General features: G+C 35.4%; 1 protein-coding gene across 15 annotated transcripts in view; it reads right to left on the bottom strand.

The window, feature by feature from the left end:
• ADAM22 (ADAM metallopeptidase domain 22) overlaps nt 1–24,438 on the bottom strand; it is a 236,835-nt gene that overhangs the window by 13,723 nt on the left and 198,674 nt on the right. For 8 of the 15 annotated variants that reach the window (XM_065883906.1, XM_065883901.1, XM_065883905.1 and 5 more), the window contains 7 exons: nt 24,099–24,218; nt 20,195–20,363; nt 17,097–17,211; nt 14,614–14,704; nt 11,066–11,083; nt 1,897–1,997; nt 1,485–1,551 (listed from right to left, as the gene is read on the bottom strand). In XM_065883906.1, coding sequence (XP_065739978.1) covers nt 1,485–1,551; nt 1,897–1,997; nt 11,066–11,083; nt 14,614–14,704; nt 17,097–17,211; nt 20,195–20,363; nt 24,099–24,218 — 681 coding nt within the window. Of the gene's footprint in view, nt 1–1,484; nt 1,552–1,896; nt 1,998–4,316; nt 4,512–11,065; nt 11,084–14,613; nt 14,705–17,096; nt 17,212–20,194; nt 20,364–24,098; nt 24,219–24,438 lie in introns of all 15 variants that reach the window. The other 7 variants (XM_065883902.1, XM_065883900.1, XM_065883897.1 and 4 more) reach the window with 3 other exon arrangements.

Below are 24,438 nucleotides of genomic sequence, written 5' to 3' on the forward strand. Positions count from 1 at the left end.
ACTCATAGCTTTAATACAATATTGGATATTTGGTTGTTGTTCACTTAAGAGTTTTCAAAGCCTTGTTATAGGAAATACTGTTAGAACACTAAACAGTACACAAAGGAAGTTCTGAAGGACATTCTGCAGTTTTACCTGTACTCTTGTGAGCAACTGAGATAAGCTAAGAAGCTCTTACCAGGTGACCTCATGCAAAACAAATCAAACAACATTCCAAGAAGAGTTTATCCACAATGAGCCCTAAAGCATTCAAGCGCTTTGGGGATGTATAAGATAAACTCTAACGGATTAGTTATTTGTGATGGAGTTCTATGATGCCAGTCTGGACCATGCAGTGGTATCACTGGAACCTATCTATTGTTCCTAAGGTAAAGTATCCTCTAGTAAACTTTGACAAGCCACTTACAAGACAATACCATCAGCAGGAAGCTCCAAATTTCAGGGCAATGTTATTGTCCTGGACTGAAAAAGGCAGGGTATATGATGGAAAAGCTAATGTGAGTTTCTGACAAGCGGTTAACAAATATCTGCTATTCAGATTTTTTTAAGTATTAAGGCACGAAGAAGCAATAGAGATGCAGGGAATCATCACTAGCACTGCAGTGAGAAATAAGTAAAAAAAAAAAATTTTTTTTTTAGGTGGGTGCAAAGAGTACAGTTAATTAAAACCAGGTGGCAAGGTCCACAAGGAAACTAAGGATGTGTTTTATTCCATGATGGGAGATAAAGGTTTCAGGAAGCTTGGTTTTGCTTGAACTTTCTTAAGTGGAGAAACAAACAAAAAAAGTGTATGGTGTTTACTTCATTATAAATGACTTTAAATGTAACTGCTGACCCTATCTCCACTATAAAAAAAAAAAAAAAGTGTGGCTATCATTTAAAATGGATAGTGTTGCATTTAGTGACAATGATTCCGTTAAAGAGCAAGTTTAGGTAAATGCCCTTTTAAATGTCCTCAGAAGGAAAATTTAAAAGGGAACCATATTCCAGTAGTCTGAGAGAATGCTTAGATGGCAGCCATGAAGCCCTTGGAGCGGTGGTTTCACACTGTGAGCAGTTCTCATGCTCTAGTACAGTGGGAATCTTCCCCTGATGCTTCTAGGTTGTGTGAATACTGGGAAGAGGAAGGGTGACCCCTCTAAATGGCTGGACCCCCGGGTGATGAGAAGAAAGGAATGTTATCAAAATTCCCTTCAAACGGAACTGAAACACCACAATGGCAGGTTACTGGAGGACAAAGCCTGCAGCGAGGGTGAGACCCCCACTATCAAGGAGTATTGGTTTGGGCACAGTTGCGGAGATGCCTATGTAAAAGAGAAAAGCCATGGTTAATTTTAAAACGGCAAAAAAAAAAAAGAATTAAAAAGACAAAACCAAGACCAAGAGGCATGGTTTACAGTTCTTTGATGATCTGGTTAATTAACTTTTCACACTAATTGCACAGGACCTTGGAGTGTCTTTTTCCATTAGAGGTTCAGACTTACTCAGTTGAATTAGACCGAGGTCTAAATCTTTTGCCTCTGATTTTCTTTCTGTTGCTTCCCAGGTTACCTGAAAAAGATGGTTTATGGCTAGATTTGAATATAAATAAAACAATCACTGTGTGTTTAATTACGGTATTTCAAGTGGGTGCAATTCACAACCAGCACCAGCCCAGAACAGAGGGCGTTAGAGCATTGGGCAGCCTTCTCAATGTGTCCAGTGAGCTGGTGCTACCAAATCCCATCATTCCCCATCCAAGAAAAAAGAACTGGATTCTCTCATGATAAATGCCCTCCTCTCTGTTGGGAGAAGAGCTTAAGACCTAACAAAAAAGAACAAGTCTTTACAACCAGGAACCACAAAATATGGACTTTAGGTTATGTGGACAGATGGGTTCAGAATGCTGCCCTATACCTTGCCAAGAGTTACTGCGAGGTCGCCCATTTTCACAGATGTCCGAAATATGTTTTGTGTCTGGAATCCTTTCACTCCAAGAATGAGAGAGTCCATTTGACCTGAAATGGAAAATATATATATATTGTTCAAAAATATAATCAAATGAATGTTTTAAAATCAGTAAGCAACATTTCTAAGCATTACTGTGCATTAAAATAAATCAAGAAAGAAAAAATCTGAAATGAAAGAATGAAGAGAACATGAAAGTCTTCATGAAGAAGGCAGAATTACACAACATTCAATTTAAGAAAAGTCAAATACAATGGAACCCCATTACAAGAGTTTGTAATTGAAAAGTATCAGGATGCAAGGCAAGCCAATTCCATTCCCAAGAACCATACATAGCAAATTCACTACATATTTCGGTTACATAACCCACGCAACAGAGTTATAATGGGGTCCCACCATAGATGTTTCTTAATTGTAAAGCAATGGCTTCCATTCAGATATTATGAGAACATGGACTTCCAAGAGATTTCATTAAGATTTGCTCAATTGAACCTGCCTTTATCAAAGTAATATTTAGGTTTTCTTAAACAACAAAATTATTTTCTGAGAATTGGCATTTTTCTCCACAAATATGTTCCCCCAAACATGACACTGTTGGTTAACTGTCCAATAACTGAAATGAGTCAGATGTTTATCATGGAGGTGTCTCTCACAAAGTCCATGTACCGTTAAGACCTTCTGCTCTTTGTGTCCTGCCATCTTTAAATGAATTGTCTACAAGAAGCAAAATTTACATACCCACCTTGTACCACATAAGAAAAGCATTTTGACAAACTACATATACTTAGGAGGAGTCACATAATTTGGTACAATACTTAACTGTTTAAAAGTCAAAACCCATTGAGACTTTGCTAAAATCTGGTAATGATTCAAATTGATATTTTAAGCTCTTCTTGAAGTACTTTAGAAAATAGCACTGGACTTTAAATCTTTTCCACGTATCAAACCAGTTAATTGCTAACAATGTCTATTTTAAAAGGAACTTTCTACTGACGAATGAAAATAAATGGAACTTAGCACAATTATTACATAATTCCCTAGATTTTTCAACACCATTTGCTAAGTATAGAATGACTCCTATTTTGTACAAAAGAACAACAGAAATTCTGCTGGAATTCATTGATTTCTACACTTCTTTACCATATTATTTAACTTAAAATTAAATACTTGACCAAGAAAATAATTATATAGTGAGAGAATTTAAGTAAATCTTATTATCTTAGCCAAAAACTCCCCAATAAATTAAAAGAATAAAATTTTTGAACATCCTACTATAGAACTGTACTCCTTATGCAGAAACTAATCATTTTACTTTTGCTTTAGGCTATGTTATTTGAGGAAAAACATCCTTCATGCTGAGGACAGTTCCACAGAGAGTTCCCAGATCTCACTAATTCCTTCTATTCTTTTTCCTGATGTTTATAAAGAGTGAGATCCACTGCAGAATTTTTACAGAGTATTTACTCTATTTAGAACTCCAGAAGAGATCATGTTTCTTCTCAATAAACTAGCAATTTCCCTTTCAGTCTACAAAGTAACTACTGTGTCCAAAGTTATGCAGGGGGCTATCAAATCTTTTTTTCTATATATTACACCCCTACCAATAAGTTTAAAGAAACTCTTCCACAGGAATATTTTAGCTTTTTTCAATGTAAATGTAGGTCTCATTTCCTAGAACATTCCAACTATTTATTTCTTCTGTCAGCTTATTTTATTAAGCAGTTATAAAGCATGCAGAATTTTAAATGGTCTTATACACCTTAAGATCCTAGAGCAAGAATACAGCATCCAAGTTTAAGACATATAAATAATATATTAACCCCATTTGGACTGTTATAAAACTCAGGCAAACATTAAATATGCTTAAATTAATTTGGCAACCAAGCTCTAAGTTATAAAGTCTAGAATTAGTCATTCCAGGAATGAAAGGCAAAACCGTAATATTCAAATATATGATTCACAGAGAAGCAATCTTTTTTTTTCACACCAAGCTTAGCTTGATAAATTTAAAATTAAAAAAATATTCAATGCAGCATTATATTACCAATTTATTTTAACAACTGCTTTTATTGAAGCGTGACAGTAACCTTTTTCTTTGACTACCAAGCATGACATAAAGCTCACCATTTAAAATACGATAAAATACTATGTGTTGTTTCTTAGGCAGTATAAGAGCAAGATTGAAAAACCCTGGGGTTTCTATATAGATTTAGGGTTGTTATTTGCTTAGTTTTGTTTTGTTTGGATTTCTGGCCTGATTTGTTAAACCAGTGGTTCTGAGCATATGGCATTTTGAAGTAGAGTAATCAAAGAACAAAGGATACTATTTTTTTTTTAACATTCAAGAAAGAAGGAAGAAGTAATCAAACCTGCTGCAAAATAATGAAATGTTCTGACTAATGGAATAATGTGTGATGGAACAGGTAGAAATCTGAAAATGCGACAGAAAAGCAGACCTCTTCTTAGAACTAGATGCTGAGTTTGTGCTCACTCCAGGAGGAATGTCGCTATAAAAAGAGTCGCCATCTCCAGGCTCTTTTACATAATCTCCCTGGGGTAACTGTCTAAGGCATAATAAACATTTCAGAGTCAGAAAACAAGACACACACATGAGCACAGACATATACAAATAGTATTTTAGGAAAAAAGAGGTAGGGATAATGAGCTCCATGAATCAAGTCTATAACAACATGTAAGATTATTAATAAATGTGACAAGTTAAAGTCATTCTAACTGTAGAGGTCAGAAATGCAATCACTGAAGTCTTTACAGTCTGGATGAACAAATCCTTGCTTCAGGGGAAATACAGGAAAAGATGAGGTTTTTCACTGTAACTTCATTACACTTAGAGATGTGAACTGCTGTTTTGTCTTAAAAAAAAAAAAAAAAAGACACACAAAAAAACCTGGTGCTGAAGGAGACATGTTGAGACAGACAGTCCTTGCCCAGATAAGGCATCGTTTTTCTCACTGTGGTGAGTAAACTATTCATAATTTCTAAATATTATATAATGTAACCTTGATTTGGTCTTAAAAGAACTGATTGATTTCTAAACTATGTTCTATAATTTAATCCAAATAAATTCTTATTCGAGTTTTCTGTTCAATCTGGAGCCTCACTGTTCATTTAACAGAAATATAATTGAAAGAGATTCAAAGGGCAATCAAAAACGTAATTCTATAACTGCACACTAGAATGTGTAAAGGAAGGTAATTTAGCAAAAGGAAGAAAGGGTTGAAAAAATAACAGAATTCTTGTTGAGACTAGAGGAAGATACTTATAGGTGGCTCGTGGGTGATCTCCATTCTTCATCTCCAACAAGGGAAAATCTACATAGTCTGCACTATTACTGACCCCACTCACTCTGAGTTTGAATTAACTAAGATTGGAACAGATTTTTATTACTTCTCCTAAGGGAACAGGGTAGAAAACTTTAGATAGGACCGCCTGGTCAACCCTCCTACCTTGGTAGCTAATCTGATCCTTTGCCAGTGCATGGCCCCCAGACAAACAACTGCACCTCAAACTTGATTTGGTTCCATTCAGCACTAAAGTTGGAGGTGGTACAAACTAGTGTTGGACTGAGAATTTTAAACAGAGCTGTACTAAACTAGGTCTTCAACAAAGGCCTACATTTGCTAACGCCTCTTCCTATTTATTTTTCCCTTAGTTACTACACTAGTCATAGTTACTTGCTGATGCTAAATTCAATCCCTAAAATGTTTCGGCTGTTTCCTTGCTTATGCCAACTACCACATTGTTTTAAATGTTTAAAATGCTTGGTCATTCATTCTTTCGAATGACTGAATATGCTCTCTTATACTCTTTCAATGCTATATATTCACACATCTCTACAAATAAAATTGTTCAACTGATACAAAGCACCTATATTAATTTGTGTGATTAAATCTACTCCTCCCCTTTAAAGAAATCAAATTTCTCATTAGACTTGTATGTAAGATTGATTTTACCTATAATTCTTTGATACATATTCCTTCAAAATATTTTTAACCCTTTAAGTGACTTCAGCTCATAATTGTAATCTTTCTTTTTCCCAGTGTATTATGAAACATTCATTTTATAGGAAAAGCAATGCAATGTAATCTTTCTTTTTCCCAGTGTATTATGAAACATTAATTTTATAGGAAAAACAACGCAATTTCCCCATATTTATAGTGTTAATAACACAGGACAAATGATATATCTGCTTATGCAAGAGCTCTTTAAATCTCTGGAATCATATTTTCTGTCTTGCCTCTGATTATCAGTAAAATACTCTATCAATTCTTTGAAAAATGCTCTCAATAAAATCAAAATTCTGTAAGTTGCCTCAGGTAGGAAAATTCCCTTTTGTATCATATTAATATTTATACAAGAATGCCAAAGAACATCCTATCAACATTACATTTCCAATAATAATCCTTATGGCTAACAAGTCATTTCTGTCACTATTACCTTTAATGATAATCTTTATAAACTGATGAGATGTGCCTCACTAAATTCAAATTAAATAAAGATAAGTTCTGACTACACTTGATCTTGCCCACTAATCTATCCCCCAAACTACTCTCTCTTTACATGGTTCTGACATTCGGGCACTTACCGAGGGCTCACCTAGCTAAGACTGCAGGATTAAACGAACTGCCTCTCGCAATGGATGGTGTTTTTTTTAAATTTTTTGTTCATTTGTTTGTTTGTCTGTTTTACCTAAGCACATTTTACCAGTCCTTCAATGTAATTTCTCTGCAGTCCATTGTCATCTTTTACACTGTGCACAAACATCCTAAATGCTAAACATATCATAAACTATGGACTTCAGTCAAAGGGTTGAAAGGAAAGTTTAAGTTCAATGAACTCTGGGGGTATAGCCTTGCTTTTATCATCCCAGGCAGATTAGATTCCTATCTATCTCTACTGTGAAGTCTCCAAAATAAAGAAACTACTCTGCATTCTCCTTAAAATTCCACAAGGAATGCATGTAACTTTCTTCACACAATAAATGCATTAAAATGTTAATAATAGATGAGGAACTTCGTTAAAGATCTTTTAAGAATAATACTTAACATCCTTCACTGTCCAGAAATTTATTCTTTTTTCAATATCCAATTACATATTATTACAAACCTATTTCTTCTTGATTAACCTTTAGTGAAGATAGAGAGTATCAGGTCCTCGCGATCAATAAAATACCATTTCATCATTTATTATAAAAGATCATAAATGACCAACTAAGTAATAGCTTTAAATTTGTTAAAATTGAATTTATTTTTCTAGTCTTTATAGTCTTCTTCCTAAATTTTGCTAGTTTCAATAGAATTTTGGAATTAGGTGGCCTGACCAATGCTAAGTTTTATAATGGAAAAATTACCTCATATTTCCAATATCACATGCAAATATTTTAGACATATATATGAATTTCTTTTATAAATAATGACCAAAAGAAAATAAAAGCTTATTTAACTAAATTCTTTTTCCTCAGAAAGGATTCCTGTTATGAGGGAAGTCTAATGTTTCCTTAAAGAGTCCACTGAACCATGATATTTAACTTAATAATCCTTACACATACTCAAAATGAGATTACAATGAAAAAAATTAAGTCTTAACCTTAATGCTGAAGGAGCCATTTCTCCAAAGTTTTGTAGGTGCCTGGGCTGTCTGCTATTGGAATTGTTACTTTTCTGTTTGAAGAAATATTGTGTAATGTGTACTAAGTCACACTGACGGATGCATGAGTATCACTGAAATAATAATAGTATTTAAAAAAAACTAAGAAAGGCTTGAAAAAATAAGGAGGGAGGCTCACAAGCAGAAAGTAAAGTGGCTAAAACAGGTGAGAGAGAGAAAAGAAATGGGAAAGGGGGTTTCTGCTTAAGATATGGATCAGGAAGACATGATCTAATTATTTATTCTAATTCACATTATGTATGTTCAGTGATGTATGTTCATTTCAGACAAAGGAAGAGAACATTGAGGAATGTGGATGCTTTATAAATCCAAGTTTAATGAATGTTTTCTTATCCTATTGCTATTTGCAAACCTGCCTGAAAACCAAAATTCAAATTTCTAATTCTTGTTACAAAGTACACAGCTGCTAAGTCCTAAAGCAATTATGGTAAAATAGAAACAATAGCATCAACTGAAAAAAAATTATGGAGGTCTTCGTTCCTGGAGATTTTAAAGTAAATAATCAATAGCCGTCCTTCCAACTATATGACATCTAAGAATTCTCCATGGCTCCACAGTCCCATGGTCCTACCCTTCACAAGACGACACTGGCAAATTTAAAGTGATACCGTTCATGTATGGCATTCTGTCTCCCAGAATCGGACTTCTATTTTTTATTAGGCAGTTGGTAAACAAACAAACAAAAAAATGGGTTTCCTTCTCATCTTTTTGCCAGACATGAAATTAAACCTATCACACATTCCTTCAATATAAAGAAAACCTTGAGGATACATTCTCTGGTGGGAAAATTTACCAGGTTATCAGGTTTCTTCACAGAATTACTTGCCTGACGTTTCCAGTAATTTGAAAGTTATGTTCAGTTTGGCATTTCTGAGCCACTGTATCATCAATAAGAATCTGAGAAGTGGCTACATACTTAATATGCATTCAATGTCAAAGCAAACCCGTATGTTCACCAATGCTTTCACACCAGCAAGTACAGGCCTTACTCATGTCAGGAATGCTGCTTTCCTCTTTGAGGACAGCCATACCTACCTACCTCTTTCATTTGAAGATTAGAGAAATGCAAAGTCTTCAGAGACCACACATTAATAACTTTCCTTACTAGAATGCTTCACAGATTACAAAGAACTTTTGTCTTTAGAGTTGAGGAAAGTGTAAATGGCTTCCCAAGACCACATACTAGCAAGTGGATTTCTGATTCTTTTTCAATTGGTCCTCCCACCATGGAACCTCAGAGGAAAACTTAATTTAACTCAAAACTCAAAATTCTTATTTCTACTCCCTAGCACCCTTTGGAATTGAGCACATCTTTATTGGAATATCTTCAGATATTTTCACAAGATTGTAAATTTCCTAATGCATGCTTTGGTCCATTGGCCTTACCACATTCTCTATAACCACTAACATATATTCTAAAAAAGGACAACCCTTCAGAAGATATTTATACACTCACAACTTCCTGATCTAAAGTCCCTTCCTTGCTGTTTCTCCATTTTAAGAATTATTATACAACCCTGAGATTCATTAGCTATGGACAAGGGCAAAAATAAACAAATAAAGGTTGTGCTGAAACATAGCAAAATATAAAAAATTATATCGGCTGAAATGTGACAACTCTCAAAATATGCACTAGACTCCAACAGAGTGGCCAGACTGATGAAATGGTGACTCAGTAACACCAGGAGGCATGAAATTACATCAGGCACAAAAAAGAGATTTCTAGCATAAAATTTTTCTTAACTGTACCTATGCATATATTTAGTTAGATATAGGAAATTGGTGCACAGGTTTACATATTTATCATTTTTTGTAGTGTGGGCACTTACTTTATTCTGGAGAATATCCCTGGTGAGAACACATCTTAGAGCACCATAACAGCTTTGCTTACGTTACTTATTTGGGACACTGTGCTTTCCTTTTTATATAGTCAGCAATATTAAATTACATGATAGCCTTAATTCCTATGGAAATGGAGCTAAATCATCAGTTTTTGATCTTGGTATTCTGATTTTATTTTTCACTGAAGAAAGCCACCAAACTTACACTTCTGATATGGCTGATCAACTTCTACCCAACAGAAAGCATAAATAGCTCCAGCTCTTCTCCAGTCTTTTTGGACACAAGAGTTTAAAACGGGTCACAAAGAAGTCTAGTGTTTTGTGGTTTTTTTAAATTTCATTAATTTTCTTTCAATTTTACTTTCTCCACTAATGGTAGAAGTCAGTTACTCCAGGGCAAGGTCAATATTTTCTAATATCTATGGCTAACTGATCAGGATCTCAATGGGTACCCTGTAGGTACCTCTTACGGATAAAACCTTACAGGGATTTTAAATTACAACATAGAAAGAAATAGAACAAGTTTAAAGTTCTAGTTTCTGAAAAATAATTAAAGCCGTGGCTGGGTCCTGAAAAAGCGTCACCACATTTATTATGTCTTATTCCTAATATGCCTCAGGCATTTAATGGAACAGTTAGAAAAGGTAAGTAAGTTAGGAACCTGCATAGGTATCCTGAGTACAAAACTAGTACCATATGATATGGTCTAGATTATCAATTTCCAGGATATTTTAATTTTTTATATCAATAGCTAATAGTATTCATAATTTTTTAAATGTAAAAAGTGAAGGATGTACCCCAATATGGGATAATTTAGATTTAGAAAAAACAGGCAAGTCTTACAGGACTACATGAATGCTTTGTATCTCTTTTTACACTGCTGGTTAAACATAGATTTTAAGGTTATGATGAGTGGAGTGCCTGACTTTAGGGGCTTTTTTATTTAAAAAAAAAAAGTGCACTGGGCAATCAGAGATTCTAACTATGCAAATTATTTCTTTCACTACCTGTGCAATTACCTAATCCATACAAAAAAATATTTTCTTATGCAGCGATAAAACAGACTCTTCAAATGCCAAGCCGTTCTCCTGACCACAGCACTGTGCCCGTATAAATTTTATCATTTATGAATGAAAGTTACTAATATAACAACAGTAACAAAAAATAAGTTCCCTCAGAAAGTGTTAGGTAATAAGGGTGTTATAAACATGAACAAAAGCCAATCAACCAATGTAAACAAAGGTGACACCTTAACATAAAGGAATTTTGTTTTAGGTAGGAAAAAAAAATCAACTCCAAATATATATTACTATAAAAGTAACACAAATAAGAACTATTAATTATAGTATTGTTGGATGACAGAACCATTAAAACTAAATAATGACAGATCTATTTTAAATTAATACATTCCACAGCAACATTACTAAAATTATCATTTCAAGGTCATGAAAAATCAAGATTAGTTTATGACCATTACAGCATAAAAACAAAGTGAACTTGATTTACAACTGTATGTACGAATTCCAAAGATGCTAACAGGATTTAAACCTTTCAGTTTTCAGTTCTATGTTCAGATTATTCTCATCACATACCTCTGTTCTCGATAGTTTCTTTTTATGGACAAGAAGAGAGAGAGAGAGAGAGAGAGAATTAGTTACCTACAAAAGTACATTAAGAGAGACCAGTAAACATAAGAGCTCTAGCATTCGTTGAAAGGTCTTCACTAGAATTTCTAATTGCAGAATTAAAATGGGGAATAAAAACACAGTCTCCCTCTCTCTCTCACACACACACACACACACACACACACACACACAAATTTCACTTCATCTTTCAAGGAAGTGACACCAAAGGGTTAGTGACAATATCTTCAAGTAACCATTGTTTAAAAGCATAAAGCTTCAGTTATTAAAAAGTAATTGTTTCCTCAATGTCAATTGTATATTAAACATTTAGTAATGCCCTAAAGTCAACCCTATTTCAAATAGAGGTTTTCAGACATGTACATTGATTTAAATCAGGAAATTAGTCAAGTTACTTATATATATTAACTATGTTTTCATACAAATAAAAATTACAATCATTCTTTTTGGAATACATACCCCAAACTAAGCTCTTCCTAAGAATTTCAAATAGGAAAACATAACTGAACACAAGAACATTTTGTGTATGATAAATTAGTTATCATAACAGCTAAACAGGTAATTAATTTATCGTACACAAGAATAATAATAGAATTTACAGCTGTTATGGACCTCCCAAGTCATCACTACTTATTCACTGAAGCTTCACTGAAAGCTACATTGGAAACACTTTGTTCAAAGTCTCTGTTTTTTATTTGGCCATCTCCTAAAATAAAATTGCATTAGTTTCAGAATAAACCATTCCGAAACAAAAATGTGTTCTAGAGAGTGTGGTAGTGAGGTGCCAATGATTTTTAACTTTTAAATCAAAAAAGTCCATTTAAAACTTTCTATCATGACCTAATTAGGTGTTAATATTTTGAAGACGTGTTGGAAGGTCAAGCAACTGAGCAGTAGGCTCCTTCCTCCAAGATCAAGGCTAATGTTTCCATATGGATTTCGTTTGTAGCACTTTCACCTGCCAATCTATTCCATGCACTGTCTATCTCATTTAATAATGAGTTCATGAGAGTAAAAGTGCCAATTTGATACTTAATATTTTTCATTCCTGAAACCATAAGATAGAAGAGAAAAATAAGCCAAAATCTTTCTATTCAACATGTTTTACTTTTTATTGTCTCAATCTGATTACCTGAGTGGTCCACCAGTTCCAAATTGAGTTTTCCTCATTTCCTATTCCTGCCATTCCCCCAAGGCTTGGAGAAGGGGTAGAAAGTTTAATTGGAAGGATTAATGAAAAAATGAGTTCTCAGGTCCTAAATTCATTTTGGAATTTGAAATAGAATATGTGAAACAGCATATTCATGAATTTAATTCGTGTATTAAAATTTCTACATCCTTATTCTATTTTTACACATATTTGAATAAATTTAGTAACACTAAAACTTTCATCAGTCAGGTTCAAATTATTTATGAAGAGAATACTGTGGTATGAACAAGATTTGTCTTTTTCCTTAATAATCTGCAAAGTACATACATTCAGAAATGAAAAAAGTGAAACCACTTAAATATCATAAAACTAAGAAATGATATACAGAAAGAAGTACTTTTCATTCTAATCATTAAAACAAACAGACACAGGTAATTTCATTAGCAGTAGGAGTAGATGTTTAGGTTTCATATTTCTGAAAGGGTAATTTTTTCCAAAATTGTAACCATGAAATATCAATTTGCATCAGTAGGTGACAGAAAATCACAGAACTAACAATTTTGCTTTCCCTCTCACATGACCAAATAAAACCACTGAACTACTTCAAAACAGCAAGGTTGTGACGGCAATTACTACATAAGTCTTGTATCAGGGAAGTCAAGGAAATAGTGTGACTCCAAGATGGGGCTAATTCACCTGAGGTGTGAGAAGAGCTCAAACAATATATATACAGAAAAGCCTTCCTTTCAGACATGTAATTTTATACTCCAAGTGCTATGCTGAAATCAGCCTGTGCAAATATAAGTATGCAATGTGCCTAACGCACTGCACATTAAAAAGGCATATAGGTACTGAGTATCTATGAGCTGGTACAGAGCTAGGTACCCATTTAATTAGGGCAAAGCATTACCACTATGCTGTACCCTCCTTCGCTGTGCTATGCCACGTTAACTACATTACGCTAAACTTGACCCTGCTGTCTGTGCTATTCGTTAATACAACCTTGCACAAATGTCTTTCTGCATTTTAATACTTACAACATACAAAGTTTATCCTGGCAGTCAACTAACTGCCCTCTCCTTTCAGCCAAAGAAACTTTCTGGGTTTTGTTCTCACAACAAGCAAGAGCCACAAACACTTTTAAGGAAGTTTCTGTTAATTCAGTTGGCTGAAAACCATGTCGGGCAATAATAATAATAACAACAACAGCAACCAATGATTATATAATGCCTAGTTTATTGAAAGGTTTGGGGTAATTTTAAAGTCTAAAAAAGTCTAATTCCCAAGTCTTTTAGTAAGCCAAATTTGATCTATGAATTAAAAAAAAAAAACTATAAAATGGGCTAATACGCAGAAAGTCTAACAAAATTTGCAGGACTTCTTTCCAAATGGAGAAACACCCCAAGCCTGGGGACCTGATACAACATTTCAGAGATCAGTGGGACTATGATTTTAACTTGAAATATTTTAAAAACTTAAGGTTCGTCACATTTAAGTTTTACTTTATTCAACATAAATAAGCTATTTGAATACTAACGAAATTTTTCACATCATAAGATTGAAGTACTTAAAAAGGGAAATGAACATATTAAGTATACAAATAAGTTTGGAATGTGTGAAGTCATTTACTTAGCTAAATGCCTAGCTAAGGGGATCTAATATTCAAAAGTTATAAAATGTGTAACTTTTTCAAGTTTATCAATAGAACCAAAAAATTGTAAGTTGAACTTTGAAGCTTAAGAATTAGGTTTCTAAAAGTTGTAACTTATAGTTGAATTTCAATTTTAACAAATTACATCTCTGAGGAGTTTTTTCTTCACACAAAAACACCCACATATGTAACAAATAACAATGCCTCCTTCATACGGGCTGTGGAGAGGTTTTGCTCTTTGCAGGATGCATGGCCACAGTGAAAGCACTCAGGAGCAGATCCTGCTGTTGTTCTTGTTGATATGACCTTTGTTATTAAAGCGCTATGCTCTCTAATTCACTATCTTGCCTAGATTTGGGGGAACGGGTTTAAGTCAAGAGAACCTGCATCACTAAAGAGCAAACCAACACGGCCTTTGTATAAGACATGATTTAGATTGATTTTACTTCATGCAATGGTTTTAAGAAATACTCAGTATTTTTAGAATAGAAGGGAGTTATCTCAAAATCTAAAAAATGATAAATTATTATTACCTCTAATCATGCCAAGAATAATCATTGATTGAATATTGAGCCAGACTTATTTTCACTGCAGGTATATTTATCCAATGATACAAAACTTTCTAGATGTTTAATTCGTTTAGATAAATATTTTAAAGTATAGTTTGACAGTAACATACTGAGCCATTTCACTTACTTATAGCCCCATGCAGTTATTCCTAATATGAGGGCCAGCACTAAAATGGTGCCAGCAATTATGCCTATTATAATATTGGTACCAGCAACACCTGGGGGGAAAAAAGAAACAATGAAGATCAGTGTATATAATTGAAATTTTGATATAAAATTCTTTCAGGAACTTTATTCTCCAGATCTGTAATCATCACACTAATAACATTATTTGTTTTAAAAAGTGGGTATTTTTTTCTTTATACAGTTTTAATTTTAGAGAACTTTTTTTTTCAAATTTTATTTATTTATTCAGATATAACTGACACATAACATTATATTACTTTCAGGTGTATGACAATGATCTGATATTCGTATATACCTTGAAATTAAAAGTAGGTATTTTTCAAGGGAAGAAAAATCGACCATAACTTAGCAATCCATATCAATTGTTTTTTTAAAATAAATAGTTATTTCTGTATGTTCCCTGTTAATTCTTGTCCAAGTGCATTTTGCACAGTTTTATTTTCCATGTATTTTTCTGGAAAATATAATAAGGTCATTGAACTAAAAGAAAGAAGAGTAAAGTTAAGGGGAAGAAAGGAGGGGTGATACTACTGTATCACCATATAGCATAGCATCCTCTGGGGAGGAATATTTAGAAATCCATGTTCTTTTTGACCCTGACCTCTTTCTCAGAAATTCTAGAAATGCTGTTGTTCCTATCACTCCATTTTGACAACCAGTGTAAGGTCCTTATTTTGTCTACGTAAATATAAGCTTCTAAAGGGGGAAAACATGCCTACAGATGAACAGAATCAGGGCTCAGGTGGTGTAGATGATAGAAGACTGTAGTTCCCAGTCTTGACAGTAATGGCTGTGGCATCCTAGAGGAGGAAAAACCAAAGGTAAGATAGAGTCTGGTGAGCTGGAGGTTGGTGCTGGTGAGGTGTGAGAGCGAGGCTACACCAGACTAACAGGAGGCCAGGGCAGGGCTGGAGCTCAGGACTGGGCAATGGCACTGTTGTGTCTGGCAGCATCCACTGTCAGGCAGGCTGCGCTGCAATCCTTAAGGGATCACAGCAGTGAGAGCGGCCCAGTGAGTCAAAGGCCTGGACAACAAGTGCAAGTGAGAGCCCAAGAGCAGAAAAGGCCTGGCTCTGATACCAGGAGACCGGTTTTGCTGATAATGACTTACACGCCATGTTAAATTTCAGGGCTCTCACCCAGAGCAGCTCATACATCTCATTGTCTGCTGCACTCCTGAGGAGTCCTTCTGGACATCAAAGGTCAGTAATCATGGGTGACTGGAGCAGATTCCAATTCCCCATGACAGAAATGGCAGCCTCCCTATCTGGGAGCCCTCGGTAGTCACGGGGGATAGCATGGCTCGGGCATCTAGGAGACTGGCCAACTCCACTCTGCCCAGGTCTTCTGTGGGATGGGTGGGTACAGATGCACCCCGGGACATTGAGATTTTCCTACTCTAAGACCTAGCCTATCTGTCTACCCTTCCTTTGCTTCCAGAGATTTAACAGGGATCAATAAACCTGAATGCTATTCCTGATTACTTCTAAGCAATGGTATGACTTTTGACGAGTTACTTAAATCCACGGACGTGAATAGCTTCATCTCTGTATTAACTGCCGGAACCACACTACTATTGCTAAGACTGAGGATGCCAAAACCCTAATCATTCTGTGAGTTTCATTATTAAAGTCACATTGGCTAAGATGTTTAACCTGTATGGATGATTAGAATGAAAATAATCATTTTCTCATTCTTTGGAGGTGAATGGACGTCAGGATTTCAGCATTATTTTATGCAGAAGAATACTCAATAACGAAATGATAAAAATAGTTTAAAAGGGGACATTCATCTCCAAGGTATCTATCTGCATTTAATTTCTACTTCTCCATTTGGGCCACTCTAGCTTTTAGAACTGCACCCACTGTTTGTTACACATGTCGAACCCCTTCCAGGCACCTTGGCCAAGGTTACTACTTCTAGAATTACCTACAGTTCAGGCTACAGAACTGGAGTTGAATATAGATGAGGTTCTTTAAGAAAGAATATTAAAGTCAACAAAATATTTTAAAATCAATTCCAATTTTTCCTCATTTATTCAGTCCCAATATATAAACATATAAAATATATAAAATATAAAATCAGACACTTAAGAATTTTGACTACTTTCTTCATTGAAAAGAAATGGTAGGGTCTGTTGTCAGCACCAAATGAGTACAATACTTGGAAAATCTCCGTCTGATATAGGACAAAATCCAGCTAAATCAGGTGACTAAGTTATATTCAATATTTCATATCATTACAAGTTAATGGAAACAATCAGTTTCATAATATGGGCCCCAAGTGTATACTGTAATTCATTATTATGTGGATTTAACTTATATTTGAGTTATATAAGAGTAATCGAAATGAAACTTTCAGAAGGGCAGTTTTCTCCTTCCTTGTGCATAACGACAACATAATGGGACCAAATTAAGTACCTACCATTGCCAGACAGAGTAATGCCAGCCTTTGCATCATCATTGTAAGGGAAGTAAGTGCTGCAGTCCTCACCTACCCAGTGTCTGTTACACACACACTTCAGCTCATTACTGCAAACCTGAAATCCAAAATCAATCTAGAGTCAATGCCAAGTCTCTGGTGCAGAGGCATGAAAAATAAACATTAATTTCTAATTATTATATGCCTAGAATTTGATGGGCCTCAAAATTTATTGGTACTTTCTTCCTACTACTACTTTATATCTTACTCAAGTACTTAAAAAAATATTTTCTAGAGATCAACAGTTGACCCAGAGGGAACAGTGAATTTTAACAGAGGAATGAATTTACACGTCTAAAACAAAAATCAATGAAATGATTGGTTTGAATTTCATTAACTCAAATTTTATGAGGGAGATTTAAAAAACTAAGCAGAATTATAATCATTTGCCAATTATCCAATACAAAGGTTTCTTTCTTCTTCTTCTTCTTCTTTTAAAATAAATTTATTTATTTTTGGCTGCGTTGGGTCTTTCTTTGTTGCTGCGCGCGGGCCTCTCTCTAGTTGCGGCGAGCGGGGGCTGCTCCTTGTTGCAGTGTGCAGGCGTCTCACTGAGGTGGCTTCTCTTGTTGCGGAGCACAGGCTCTAGGAGCATGGGCTTCAGTAGTTGCGGCGTGTGGGCTCAGCAGTTGTGGTGCATGGGCCTAGTTGCTCCACGGCATGTGGGATTTTCCCAGACCAGGGTTTGAACCTGTGTCCCCTGCACCAGCAGGCGTATTCTTAACCACTGCGCCACCAGGGAAGTCCCTAAAGTTTTCTTTCTTCTAAAGAAAGGATCTTTATACCAAAATTTTATTCATCTTTTAGGAAGCAGATGAGATAAAGAGAAATCTGACAAAGAGGAGGGGAGGCCTGAGGCTTTGCAGTGGTCTGAGAAGAAAGCTTCACAAAACCGTAACCTGGGCACCTCAGCCCAAGCTCTAGAGATTAGCTACCTCAGGGTCATGGAAACTGAGAATTCCCTCAAACAGAACCTAGGAAAAAAATTCACATAAAATGGCACCAAATTTTAAAAAATTATCAGACAATAATGTCTTCATTTATACATCCAGGAAACAGAATCTATACCTAAGGTCCTATGATTCAAAGCAACTTTGAAAGGAGTGAGAAGTAGGAGAGAATTCAGTTAGGGTTAAGATCAGAGAAGCGCTTCAGGAGACAGATTTTGACTGGATAGGTTTGTCTTTTGTCTGCTTGAATTTGCCAGAAGACAACATACATGCAGATCTAAATGTAACTATAAAATATGATTAACAAAGTGCAGATTTCAAATTAATTCAGATTAGCAAATTTCTGCAGATTAACAAACATGCAGGAAGAAAAAAAAAGGCTTGGGTTTGAGACCCCACTTCACCACTATCTTTTCAACAGACCATAACGAGGCCAACTGGTTTCTCCAAGTATGTTTCCATATCATACAACAGCACCAGTGACATAGTGACAAGAACAGTGACACCCATGTACGATGATCATAATAAAACCAGTCATAGCTAATGTTATTGGACACTCACTATGTCACAAGGATCGTTTTAAGTATTACATATAAGTTACAGGTGTTAATTCATTGATTCTTCACAACAATCCTGTAAACTAGGCAATATTATTATTCCCATTTTACAGAGGAAGAAAGTGAGTCACAGAGAGGCTAAGTAGTTTGCCCAATCTCACCCAGTTAGTAAGGAGTAGAGCTGGGATTTAAACTCAGACTGATTCCAAGCCCATACTCTTAACCTACATGATGTATACTATATAGAGAATATCTACTGTATTTCTCATTTTAATTTCTGTCACATATACAGTTATATTAAAAATACACAGACTATAACCTTTATAATAATTATGCATAATTATTAAAAATTATTGGATGCTATTTGCCACCTGATTTACTTGTGTCTATCACTCATTTACTCATTCCTTAAACAAATAGTTAATTGACACAACTGTGCTTCACACTCAGGACTTCTAGATGAATAAGATACAGTTATTCATTAGCATAATGATCAAGAGAGAATTCCATTATTCTTTCCTCCCATCCCCCCAAAAAGCATCTCTCCCTAGCATCCTCTTCATTATTAAGGAAAGAAGACTTAGCAGATCTCTTTATAGGAGCAGAACAACTTACTATATGTCTTCTCTATTCTCCTGTGCCATCAGAATCCCTATCCTCTGGCAAAAAGTAACAATTACTAATACCTCCCTAAGGAAATTCTTGGCATATCCCTTAGGGATATACATGGAATGACCAGGATTGAAGGCTTACAATTCCAGGACAGGGGTCCTTTACCTCAACTGGATAGTATAACCAGTTTAAGCAAAGAATCCAGAAGGAGAATAAAAAGAAAATCATAGCACATGCCAAAAGAAAAAGAACAGGAAGTTTTCGTTAGTGTACGAATTCCTAACTGAAAATGTCAAAACTGGAATCACTAATAGAGCATGTTTATTTAACCTATAAACTTACTTTATATAGGACCTACATTATCAGATATATGACTTAACGTATAGAATTTGGTCTTTTAAATACCACCATTCTTTCCATTTATTTCTGAGAAACATTTCCTTAATTATTCTGCTTCTATTTCTAGAAGTTATTCTCAGCTGGTACCTACTGTTGTGGCCAAGGTGGTTACTTATGGTCTGTTCTAACCAGTCAGTGCCTGGATCATACCAGTTGTTAAATATTGTGGCCATTGCCCCTGCTTTGCACTCCCTTTTTTATCCCATTATAGTTTGTTAAAATTTGTCTCCTAAGTCACTTGTAGAAAACTAGCATTATATTAAAGATCAATTTAACCTAATAGGAGAGGAAGATGAAAGAATTTGGTTAGGAACATTAAGGTTTTTCTTATTCCCAGGCTTTCACAGATTACACGGCAGACATATTCAAAGGACTATGACCACATGACGGTTCACATACCAGCTAGAGAAACATGGACAAGCATGTTTTAGATTATTACAGAAATAAGCAGTTTAGGGTCTTGTCTGTTTCTGTGATATAAAAGGACTGAATAGTTCCCCATGGTGAGGTACTGAATACTTACTCCATTTCCTGAACAAACAGTGCCTTCTTTAGTGCTTAAACAAGTACTAAAGTTGAAGGAAGCCACAGGAAGACACCTGTGTTCTAAGCACATCATTTGGGGACCACAAGGTGTCCCATCTTCCACATAGCCAAGGTCTACATCTTCGTCAAGCTTAACATGCCCACCACTAAAAGTAAATGGAGAGCAAAAAGAAAATGGGATTCCGTAAATTCACATTCATCTTGAGAACATGCTTAAAAACTTAAAAGTAGGCAATATCACTTTCTCTACTTTCTCTTTATTATCTAACAAAAAACAGTAGCATAAACATTTTCAACCTTTAAATGGAGACAGCCATTGAACCTTTTGATCTAATTCCTTTCAGAGATATTGATATATCTTAAGATTTAAACATAATTATTATAACAAGGGCCTGAATTGAAATGGCTTTATCATTTTGCCTTGGCTACCACGTACAAGTCAAGTAAGCCATTATTACTAGCATTTGACTTGATAAATAAGTAGGTTTCAAGATGTCAAATATATTTCAAACAAGGATGAGAATTTTTGGTTTGGGTTTACATTTCCCAAAAAAGATTGTTCTATTAACAAATTACAGCTGACCTTTGAACGATGTGGGGTTTCGGAGTGCCACCCCTCCCCGCAGTCGGAAATCCAAGTTCCACGTCCACAGATTCAACCAATGGGGAGTTGTGTAGTGCTGTAGCACATATTTGTTGAAAAAAATCCACGTAAAAGTGGACCCTCATAGTTCAAACCAGTGTTGTTCAAGGATCAACTGTATATTTGAGAAGACTATACTACTGCAACAGCTACTTAAAATAGCAAGCCCACATATTATGCAGGAATAAAAAATAAACAGGATAAAAACAAATAAATTAAATAAGCAGGATGGGAACTGAAAATGTATATTCATAATCAATTTATGCATATGGTACCATGTCAGTGCTACTATAAAAATCTCCATTCTTTTATTTTTAGGAAAATTACGCATGCACATAGAGACAAACTGGTTTTTAAAATGCAATAAAGCGATCCACTGCCCCCTACTGCTCCGTATATCCCTCCCTGAAGGAAACCAGTTTCTACTCTTAATTGACTCATTTGTTTTTTATGTACATATCTTTAAATAATGAGTTTGTATCACTATTTTTAATTTTTCCATTTTAAGTATTATCAGTTGACTTCCCTCTATGGAATTTGAGAATTCATCTCTCCCCTACCTTCCATCACATATTTTGTTGATCGATAGTTAAATCAATAACAAATTGTGCATTATTATGATTATGTAAATGTTATTTAGTTGAGTGATACAGTACGCCATAATTAAACCCCTTTCTTTTCCTTGTACACCTTTTTGTTTTCCCTCAGATTAGCAAGTCTCTTATTTGTTTGTTGAAGTATCACTACCTCAAAATTAGTCCAATTCTGCTGCCAAAATCTCCACTTAAGATGTGTCTGAACATCAGTTCACCTTCCTGAAATAATCTCTCCTGGAGTTTCCACCTGAAGTTTCCTCTGCTCCTATCTGATTTGGTTGGCTCCGCTCCTGTAAATGGTTCAGAGCTGGACATCTTGGATTTCCCCTCACGATTCATTGGAGGATTGCCATATCTCTTTCCATGGTGAGTATCTTGTTTCCTAAATTCCCTGTTTCTTTCTTAGTTTACTTCTTCATTTTGATGCAGCACAATTTCTAATAGCTTCCTGAGAAAGGACATAGGGGAGTAAACTCGGGGGAAACTTGCGTATTTAAATGTGACTTTATTTTCTATCCTCACACTTGATTCATATTTTGCCTGGGTACAGAATTCTAGTTTGGAAATCATTTTCTCCATTGTCTTCTGGATCCCAGGGCTCTTGTTGATAGACCCTAAACCATTCTAATGCCTGATCCTTTCTTTCTTTCCTCTCTGGAAACAGTTGGGATCTTTTTCTTTGTCCTAAGGTTCTGAAATTTCCTAACGATAAGTTTTGATGTGTCTCTAATTTCGCTCATTGCACCTTGCGCTTGGTGAGCCTGGCAATATGGAAATTCAAGTCCAGCAGTTCTAGATAATTCTCTTGGAGGTACTCATTGCTAATTTCCTCCCTGATGTTTTCTCTTTTCTTTATTATTTCCATTCCAAAATGGGGAGCTTTGCTCTATGTTCCCCTTCTTTCCCTCTTTGCCCTATTTTCTGGGAGATAATTTCAACTATTGAGTTTAATTTCTGCCATCGTGTTTTTAATTTCCAACAGCCTTTCTTTTCTTTTCTTAATGTTCCTCATTTTAAAAAATAGCACTCTATTCTTGTTTCATGATAGAAATGTCTTATCTCTGATAAATGTTGATAGCTGGTTGCTGTATTTTCTGTTGTTGGTTTCTCTCCCTCTCTCTCTCTCTTTTCATGTTAAGAGTCTTTCTTCACAAATCTGATAATCTGTTCATATTTGAGTTGGGGAACCAGACAGATGATGAGAAATTCTAGGACTTTCTGACTGAATACCAATGAGGCTGGAGCACTTCTATACAGATCTGATATTGATATTTCCTGCTGTCCTTCAGTTTGGAAACCTTCTGTTTTATTTTTTGCAGACTGTAACGCTCAAATCTTTTATGGGAGGGTGAGCAATCCCCAGTTTAGCTGAGTCAGGGAAGCAATCTGTGGATCTAGCAGCTTCTCTAACAGACTTCACCTATCTTCTTTATTTTAGATCCTTTCCCAATCTCCAACTCATTTACTCCCTCTTCCAGAAGTAGATGACACTGCCCATTTTTGAGCTTTTCGGGACTGTCAGTATGTACTGGGTTATTTCTTGGTTTTCCCCATTACTGACTTAGGACTTCAACTTTCTTAGTTTTTGTTTGTTGTTTATCTATTTTATTTTTAATTTTTATTGGTGTACAGTTGATTTACAATGTTGTGTTAGTGTACAGCAAAGTGAATCAGTTATACATATGTCCACTCTTTTTTAGATTCTTTTCCCATATGGGCCATTACAGAATATTGAGTTCTCTGTGCTATATAGTAGGTTCTTATTAGTTTTCTTTTTTTTTGGCAGTACGCGGGCCTCTCACTGTTGGGGCCTCTCCCATTGTGGAGCACAGGCTCCGGACGCACAGGCTCAGTGGCCATGGCTCACGGGTCCAGCTGCTCTGCGGCATGTGGGATCCTCCCGGACCGGGGCACGAACCCGTGTCCCCTGCATCGGCAGGCGGACTCCCAACCACTATGCCACCAGGGAAGCCCTCTATTTTTTATATATAGTAGCATGTATATGTCAACCCCAGTCTCCCAATTTAGCCCTCCTCTCCCTCTTACCACCTGGTAACCATAAGTTTGTTTTCTACATCTGTGACTCTACTTCTGTTTTGCAAATAAGTTCATTTGTACCCTTTTTTTAGATTCCACATATAAGCGATATCGTATATTTGTCTTTCTTAGTTTTGATAATCATCTACCACACATCTATTTGCTCTCCACGTTCCAAAATTTTGTTGCTGTTGTTTCCCCTCCCTTTCTCTGCTTCCCTGTGGATAAATGAATTCTAAAAAAGATCCATTTGGTGTCATTTTAGTGGGATTTCAGAAGGGAGCAAAAGAAGATGCATATATTTAATCTACTGATTTTACCCAGAAATCCTCTCTCATTTCCCTTAGTAAGAATGAAATGCAAACTAAACCCTGAAAGATTTTACTGACCAATTAAACATAACTCTAGCCACCATATAACATTCCGCAGTCAACTAATTCTCTTCTTTTCATATCTTTTCTGTCAGGATTTCCCTCATCACCTCTATGGACTAGAGTCCATTTCATCTTACTAACATACACATGGACTGAAAACAGAAGTGATCCTAAGCTACATTCCTGGGAAGTAAGATGACTAATGTTCTCATAGAATGGTTAGACCATTACCTGCAGTTTAATGTTCTTGCCTGCTGTACAACTAAAGTAGATGTGATTTCACCATCCAGTTCTCCAAGCCTCGGGATATTACCAATGTTCGTACACAAAAGGTAACCACAAAGCACATCCCTGTGTCAAAAAAGTATGAAGTATTTACTTTACTTCTTTCTCCAAAGACATAACAAATCCTGTAAAGTTAGAACAATCACCTCATCTAATTTTAGCATTTGTTTTTTATCAACTATACTATTTCCTCCAATTATAAGCAAAATAAAATGAGCTCAAATTAGTTTACCCCTGCTTTAAAAAGTGTCTTCTCTGAAACTCTTGTTGATGCACCAAAATCCCA

This window comes from Phocoena phocoena, chromosome 9 (genome assembly GCF_963924675.1).
Source record: "Phocoena phocoena chromosome 9, mPhoPho1.1, whole genome shotgun sequence".
NCBI lineage: Eukaryota > Metazoa > Chordata > Mammalia > Artiodactyla > Phocoenidae > Phocoena > Phocoena phocoena.